Genomic DNA, 8,769 nt, shown 5'->3' with positions numbered 1-8,769 from the left:
AAGCCAGAACTCGTTCTATGTTTGTACATTTAAGTCAACAAACGAGGAAAGTTTCCGATGCGCTGTGGGGGAAGCACCAGAGCAACCCGGGATCCGCCGGGTATCAGTGATGCGAGCGGGACCTCCTGCCCTCTCCTCTCGGGTTTCTGCCAGTACAGCCCTCAAGTCCCAGCGAAGGGAGATCTGTGCGGGGTAGTAGGGAGGCGGGAGCGGGAGGGAGGGCAGTGTCACTGGGAGTTCACCAGACTCCCGGGAGCCGGGCCGTCCTGATTTGGAATCCCAGCTTGGCCCTCACTACGTGAGGTCCGCCACCAAGTCCCTTATCATACGCTAGTCTCGGTCTTCCCATCGGCGAAATGGGAACCGCACTGCCTGCTTCCCACGCGCGAAATGCGCAGCAGCGCTCAATGAGGCTGATCCCGGGGCTCGGCGCCAGGGCGCCCACCGCAGGTGCGGGGCAGGAGCGCGGAGGGGGCGCTGTGCCCGCGGGCGAGGCCGGCGGGGGCGGGGGGTCGGCCGCCGCCGCAGCCCAGCTCGCAGCTGCCGGCGTCAGCGCCGGAGGGCGGGGCCGCGCGCAGGGGAGGCGGTGGCTGGAGCTGCGCCCGTGGCCGCTGGGGCCTCCTCCGGCAGCTCACCCGCATCCCCGTTCTCCGCTTCCCTCCCTGCCGCGTCCCCGCACGAAGATGGCCACGGATGGGCTGCACGAGAACGAGACGCTAGCGTCGCTGAAAAGCGAGGCCGAAAGCCTCAAGGGCAAACTGGAGGAGGAGCGGGCCAAGCTGCACGACGTGGAGCGTGAGTGCGGGCCCGGGCGGGGGCTGCGCGCGGGGAGGCGGGCGGCGGAAACGACACCGGGTTCCCGAGAAGAGGGTGCCGGCGGCCTGGCCCCGGGGCGGGATGCGGGCGGGGGTGGCCTGGGTGGCCCGGCGCCAGGTGAGGCAGGGGGAGTGGCTGCGAGTCCTCGGGTGCGCGGGTGTCCGGCCCGAGCTGGGCGGCCCCCGGAGGCTCCCGGCACCTTGCAGAGTCCCAGCCCGCCTATGGGCCGAGGCGACTGGTGGTAGCAGCCCCTGACCGCTGGCCTCCCGACGAAGGATCATGGGACCATTTACTACCGTCACCTGCCGAGAAGATGCAGACTGATCGCGTTCCGGCCCCTCCCCGGCGGAGCGCGGCCGAGGGTGTTGTCAGTGGTGGCCAGCCCGGGAGCTCGTGGGGGCGCGGCTAGGGTCAACTCCTGTTTTGTTTTGTTTTTAATATTTGGCTTCCTCCATCACTTTGTGTCTTTTCTCAGTTTTGCTTTTACAGGGGACGAGACTCTGATTTAAAAGCTCATTTTTCCAATCTACCCCGTCTCCTTGGGGTGGAGAGCCTGATGGGGGAAGGGAAGTAGAGGAGTTTACCAAATCCAACCATTCAGTTCATTTGAGACTGATTTAAAAGCTTTGAGTGGATGCGGTATGATTGGCTATGATTGGCATAAAAGAGCAATAGCAATCTTAAACAAACTTACATTATTGACCACTGCCGTAATTTAGAACCGTCTCTGTGATTTTTTTTTTTTTTTTTTTTTTGAGTGATCAATTAAATAGCTAGGTGAAATGACTCTTGGCAGGAACAGCTTCCCTTTACTGTGTCATTTCGTTTATCCTCAGCAGAGTTTGGGCCCAGGGCCAAGCTTGGGAAAGTGGCTTTATCTGCTTACTTTTCAGCTCTGAGGGTGGCAGCTCCCCTTTGCTGAGCAAGACCTCCCCTTGGTGCCCTCAGGTACGCCTATACATTGTGCTCCTGCCATTCCTATTTGGAACCAGCTCCTTTAAATTCCATTTGGAAAAGAAAGACAGGTATGTGCTAGGTCCTTTAGCACCTGATTCCTTTCTTTGAAAATTACTTGGTAAAAGCAGATGACCTGAGTCTAGAGTATGCTGTGCTTTTATCAGGCCCCCTTTAAATAAGAGTCACACTGAGCCCCTGTATTGTTTAGAAGCATATCCAGCTACAATGAACTATAAACCCCTCATAAAGTAGTTAACAAATTGGGAGTTGTTTTTCTTACATAACAAGAATGAGAGTAGGCAATGGCCAGCTTTGGTTCAGCTGCCCAATGTGCCATCAGGGATCCAGGCTCCTATCTCTCTTCAACACCCTGAGAACACTGGCACTTGCCCCATGACGGTGATATCACTGCCACAGCTCCAAACATCACCCCTGTGTCCTGGATGGGAAGAAGGGGAAATGTATTTACCAGCCTCTGTTTCTCCTTTTCATCAGGAAAGCGAACGTTTCCCCCCAAGTTTTCTTTCTTCCCAACAGATTTTTGCTTGCACTTCATTGGCCAGGTCACATAACTACTGCAAGAGAGGCTGGGAAAAGCAGACCCGAACTGGGCACATTTTCAACCTCAAACAGAGCTGGGTTTCTGTTATCAGGGGAGAAGCAAGGCGTGGACATTGGAAGGCATGGGACAGTCTTCCCCATTTCCCTTTGCAAATTCCTACACTCTGCAGATGATAATGACCATGCTGTGAGTGTGGTGTTATCTGAGGTCAGCCTGATTTCTCCATTTTACAGACACAGAAACTGAGGCACAGAGAGGAGAAAGGACTCGTGGAAAGATCATAGCTAAAAAGTGGTGGGATCAGGCCTCCAGTGCAGGCAGACAGAGCTCCAGCCCAGCCTCACTTCAGCTTTTTTGCTGAACCTTTGTGCTCAGTGCAAAGAGGTTCTCCAGAAACGTACTCAACCGTGCAGGCTGTCCACTGGGATTTTCAGCCTTTTTTGTGAGTGTGTAAGTTGTCTTAAAGCAAAGAGAGAATCAAGTCAAGATGCAGCTTTACAACAGGGAACCCCTGTCCTGCTAAGGGTGCAATGCCCTCAGAGGTCTGTACCAAATTTGGCACAGTGGAAGGATCTATCCTCGCCTGTCTATAAGTCAGAACTAGTGAGTTGGAAAGACCAGAAGTCACGGTCCTGTTTCCCTTTCTGCTGCCTGCAGCTTCCAGACCACTTCTTTCCTGCTATATAAAACCCTATCTCCTCAGCGGCTCCTGTCATTCCATTGCCTGCCCTCTTCTCCCCCACACTGCTGTCTCCTGACCGCCCACCCAGGCTCCCTCATTTCTTAAGGACTTTGGCACATGGCTTGAGCCTGCCTTTTGACCCTAAGCCCTGACCCTACCTGGTGTCTTCAGGGTTCACAAGGTGACCCTCTTAATATGCTGGCCCCTCACTCCATCACAGCCCCCTGGGATCTTGTTAGCAGTCAGAAGTACTCTTTTGCCTCTGACCACAGGCTCTCCCCATGCAGCTCTCCAGGACCGAGGATCACTGGGCTCTTCTCTCTCCCAGTCTCTCAGCCCTTTCTTGTACGTTTTTATGTAGCTGTTATAGATGACCCTGTGACCCTTATCCTAGTTGGGGAAACCTTTTTAGGCTATAAATTGAAAGTGACCAAGTCATGCTGGTTTGCCTGGGACTCTCAGTTATAAAATGTAAAGTCCTGGGTCCCTGGAAACCCTTCAATCCTGGGCACACCAGGACAGTTGGTCAGCCTTCTGTTAGCTCTGATTTGCCCTAATTCTTGGCTTTAAAAAGCCAACATGGCTCTGGCTGGTGTGGCTCAATGGATTGAGTGCTGGCCTGTGAACTGAAAGGTTGCCGGTTCTATTCCCTGTCAGGACACATGCCTGGGTTGCGGGCCAGGTCCCCAGCTGGGAGTGTGCAAGTGGCAACATTGATGTATTTCTCACACACTGATGTTTCTCTCTGTCTCTTTGTCCCTCCTTTCCCCACTCTCCAAAAAAAAAGGTAAATAAAATCTTTTTTAAAAAGTCAACACAACAAAATTGTAGACCATAAATTTGGAGGAAAAGTGAACTTTTCCCGATCCTAGACTCTAGTATCTTCGCCTCTCATCCCTTTGACCCTCAGACAGCTTCCGTTCTGTGGGGCCCTCACCACCAAGTCAGACCTCAGCCGACATTACACAGGAAGTGGCTTATGTGGGTGGTCTCAGGGGAACCAGCCCATATCAAACTCCACAGCCTGAGAGTCCCTGCCCCTGCCCCTGCCTTTCCTGTTACTCCACCAGAGCTTTCCTGCCCTGGGTGTTTCTCCTTATCCCTTTTGCTTGCCTTCTACCATTGATAAGTGCTTCCTTGCTTGAGTCTAAGGCATTTTAGAATCATGAGGGGATTACTACAGCTTGTATTAGTTTCCTATTGGTGCTGTACACATTTCCACATAGTAACTTAAAGCTACATAAATGTATTCTGTTGCAGACATGCAGGCCAGAAGTCTAACATGGGCCAGCAGGGCTGCATTCCTTCTGGAGGCTCCAGGGAAGAATCCATTTCTTGCCTTTTCCAGCTTCTAGAGACCATCTGCATTATTTTGCCCTGTTTTGACATTCCAAAGGTTTGAGACATAAAACATGCACAGCAGGTCCTCTGGGATGGCAGCTCCAGCTCCATTTTAAAGGGGCTCCATTTATTTGCTTGCTTGCTTGTTTGTTTGTTTGTTTGCTTGCTTTTGGACAGACTTTATGGCTGGAGCTTTGGGTGATTCTGATTTTATGGTGTAGGGAGAAATCTAGGAAAACCAAACTTCTAGATTGGTTTGAAGCAAATACGTTGATTCACTTTTCCATGTTCTAAGGAAATACGCTGCGTGTACTGAGTTCATAGCAGTGAGTTTCCCTGCAGAGTAATCCTCTTCCCAGCTATTCTTCAATGTGCTGCCTGCAGCCGTCCAAGGGAGCAGAAAGCAAACCTGCCTTTCATTTCCTCTCCCTTCCTTTTGTTCTCTGTTCATGATGCACACAAACCAGCCAATGCAATGTCTCTAAAATACATGATAATAAACAAATGCCCGGTAGCAAATTTAGAAATATATAAGAAAGCAAATCATCCATAACTGCACCACCCAGAGGTAGCTACTTGTAATTTTTTGATGTATTTCATAGCCTGTGTTTTTATATTTGTGTATATATTTATACACATACTCGGGACTATACTAGGTGTAGAGTTGGAGCCTAGTTTTGACTTCACACAATGGATTGAAGAGCTCTGCATGTCATGTTCAGTTCTTTTTCATGTCAGCATTTAAAAATTATGAGGTGGTATTCTCCATAGTATTCCATCTTAAATGCGGTACCATAGCTTAACCCTTCCAGCTTTTCATTGGGGAATTCAGAGTAGGATTTTTTTTTTTTTTTTTTTTTGAGTGTGGCTAATGCATGGTTTTAAGGAAATTCAAAAACCTGTGGCAGATGTAGTGAGGTAATATGATTGGAGATGTTTTCCTTCCATCCAGGTGCTAGAGAGCTTGTACACTTCCCACCCCATTCTACTTTGGGGTAGGATCAGAATGAATTTTTGAAAATAAAATTTGAATGATTCACCCTCCTTGGTTCTTTTGATCTACCAAATAATGACCATCCAAAGGCTGTATATTGGTAGAAAATTTAGAAAGTGATTCAAGATCATTTTTAAAATATTTTTTTATTTAAGATAGCTCACTTGTCTTTGATCTATTCAGTATTTATAATCAATTTCATAATGCTTATTTTCAGGGAGATCGTAGAGCTTGCCCATGCTTGTGCCATCATTTTTATGGCCTCATGGAATGACAAGAAGGCCCCTGCTGTGTATTTTCACTTTATAATAACTTACATAATGTGAAATCTTGTGTACATATTGACCTGCATACTATACACTCTACTTTAAATTCATGTGTGTACAGATTATAAAATAAACTATTCCCTGAAACTTGAGAGGAGGCCACATCTTGATGAAAAATTAATCTTTGCCTGAAACCAGAATTCTAGATGATTTCTAAACTCTTACAGAACAGGGCAGAGGCTCAGAGGAGACATTTGTTTACACTAACTTATGAGTCAAGCTCTCCCCTCCGGCCTCGTTTTCCTTCTCTGGGAAGTGATAAGGCCGGTGCAGCGCACTTGGGGGCTAGTGGGCATGAGGCGTGCTGAGCCGAGAGATGTGACTCTGAGCCCAGCACCCTTCTCTAACCATCACCAGCTCGACTCAGCTCTGTTTTCTAGAAAGATTTTGTGTGAGAGAGAGTAGAAGAGGACAGGGGGAGGGGGATTTCTATAACTCAAATCTGGAAATCACTACTGCACCCGAGCGCCAGGCCCCAGCAGGGTGGGTTTGCCCTGCAGATGTGGTGCCCTGCCCAGGGACGGTGCTGAGCACTACTGCTTGAGTCAGTCTCTTCTGGCTGAAACTTTCCATCACTCTCCTAGTCAGGTGGTAGCCGAGCCGGGAGCAGCACGGGTTTCTTGACTCCTGGTTAAGAATCCCCAGCTGACCCATCAAGAAGTGTGGGGGACCCAAGGTTGGGGTGTCTCATGGACTCAGAAGCCATTGTCACTGCCTCACCAAATCCTTCATTGTATAAAGAATTCCAGCTACCTGCCCAGAGTTTACCCTCCTGTGGGGGTGTTTATCTGTTCTTAGAGGTCAGAGTGTATGTGCATAAGGTCCTTAGCCTCTTCAAGCCTGTTTCCTTTTCTGTAGAAATGGGGGTAAAGGCTGTGTCCTCAGGCTCTGTGTAAATCTCTCAGCCCAGCCCCTGTCACCCAGGAGACATGCAATACTTGGTGGATAATGGCAACATGTGGGGAAAGGCTTTAAAAATGTGCTTTGCCGTGTTGGCTGGTGTGGCTCAGTGGATTGAGTGCTGACCTGCAAAACTGAAAGGTCACCAGTTCAATTCCCAGTCAGGGCACATGCCCGGGTTGCAGGCCAGGTCCTCAGTTGGGGGCATGCGAGAGGCAACTGATTTATGTATGTCATATATCATTGTTTCTTTCCCTTTCTCTCTCCCTCCCTTCCCCTCTATCTAAAAATAAATAAAATCTTTAAAAGTAAAAATAAATAAATAAAAATGTGCTTTCCCTTTGACTCAGCCACGCCACAAATTGAAATTTAAGAACTGAAGCAGTACAAGGGCATCCTGGCGGCCCTGGAGCCAACTGCCCACCAGTAGGGAGTTTTTGGATTATGGTACATCCATACAGTAGAATGTTATGCAGTTATTTAAAATGACAGATAATTACAGTTAACATGGAAAGACACGTACAAATATATCAGGTGAAAAAAACAGGACCCCAGATTATACAGAGAGTGTCATCTGCTTACACACATATGCACATGTATAGACAGAGAAAAAGTCTGGAGGGCTATACATGTATCAAATGTGAAGAATGGTTGGGCTAAGCAAAATTATAAGTGATAATATGTTTCTATTTTCTGATTATTGTTAATGGGTATGCACTTCTATAATTACATTAAAAGAAATCAAGAAAAAACCTTCTTCCTCTCCATAACCTCTTTCATTCTCCCCTTCCCTCCTGTCCTAAACATGATCTCTAGTTTTCCTGGCCCTTCCCTTCAAAAGTTTTCTCTCCCCCGTGTTATGCTCCTTTGATTTTCTAGCTCCTGTACCCTAATCCCCCCTTAGCCTGGCGGATAATTTGCTTTCCCAGTTAAACATCAGAACACCCCCTTGGATTAGGTCATTCTCTTCCATTTAACTAAAAAAACAAAAATGGATATTAAGAAGCTAGCTTCACCTTCCTTCCCCCACCCCAACTCCTTCAAAGCCAGGCTCCTGTGGCATCTCCTCTGATGGGCACACCTGCAGCCATGCCAGCCATGCTGCTGTCGGCTCCCTGACACCTTCGTTAGCCACCTTTCGGTACACGGCACTTAGTAGCTATGTGCCAGCTCGTCTCCCCCCTGCAAACGGCACGCTCAGTAACGGCAGGGACTCTTCTTCCTTCAGTCACTGTCCTATACTTCTGGCTCTGTCCCTCCTCTTGAGCTCCAGCCACAGTTTCCAGTTTCTACTGTCTGTCCCACCTGTGCGTCATTCATCAGAAAGCGCACTTACCATTTGTATTCCCAACCAGCTCCTTTTTGAATTGCCTATTTGGGTTCAGTGTATCACTGCTTTCTCAACCACAGACTCTGGAATCCTCCTTCTCTGGCGCATTCCCCCTTGTCCAAGAAGCTGCCTTTCTGAACCTTCTCAGAGCTGCCTCCACCTCCACCTTTAGTGGGCACATCTCACCGGGCACCCTGTGGCAATGCAGGGCCCAGGCTGCACCCCCTGGGTTCTAAGTCCCTGAATCAGGACCCACGGCCAGTGCTAGCAAGTTTGCCCCAATAAATTGAGCAGCTCCTGGGCAGCTGACACAGAGATGATAGATTAGGGCTAGGGAGAGGTACAAAAAAGAAATATGCTCAAAGTTATGCTGCTTAAGATTGCTAGAGTTGATTAAAATTTAATAATTACTCAGCATTTCACTTCAGCAGCCGTCCGTCTCGAGAGACGATGGTGTAGCTTCTTAAGAGTCTATCTGCACCGCCAAGAATGGCTGTGCAGTCCAACTCGGGAGTGACAGTGTCTCCTCCCGTGTTGAATCGACATCTTGCGATGACGCTGGAGTGTCCTCTCCAGTGAAGCTGAAGCTACAGAGCCTGGGCAGGGTGATATGGAGGGTCTGCTGTTGCCCATGCAGCAGACCCCCCCCCTCTCTTCGCAGCTGAAGGGTCCAAGGGAAAGACGGAGTCAATACAGCTTGGCTTCAGGTGCGCCGCAGGAGTTGCCGGTGCTGACTACAACGTCAAACCGCCTTAGGGACTCCGGCTCCAGATTTTCTGTCGGGGTTTACTCCCTTAGCCTTTCCCCTGAAGAGGTATGCCGCAAGGCAGCGGAGGTTTTTTGGAATCAGAGTTTTCCTTC

General features: G+C 49.2%; 1 protein-coding gene across 1 annotated transcript in view; it reads left to right on the top strand.

The window, feature by feature from the left end:
• The first annotated feature begins 570 nt into the window (after positions 1–570).
• GNB5 (G protein subunit beta 5) overlaps positions 571–8,769 on the top strand; it is a 33,937-nt gene continuing 25,738 nt past the window's right edge. Inside the window, exon 1 of the mRNA XM_090270611.1 lies at positions 571–795. Coding sequence (XP_090126737.1) covers positions 684–795 — 112 coding nt within the window. The 5' untranslated portion in view covers positions 571–683. The remainder of the gene's footprint in view (positions 796–8,769) is intronic.

Source organism: Furipterus horrens, unplaced genomic scaffold, assembly GCF_987537825.1.
Source record: "Furipterus horrens unplaced genomic scaffold, mFurHor1.1.pri manual_scaffold_3, whole genome shotgun sequence".
Classification (NCBI taxonomy): domain Eukaryota; kingdom Metazoa; phylum Chordata; class Mammalia; order Chiroptera; family Furipteridae; genus Furipterus; species Furipterus horrens.
The sequence above is the reverse complement of the archived record's forward strand: the minus strand, read 5'-3'. Positions and strand labels throughout refer to the sequence as shown.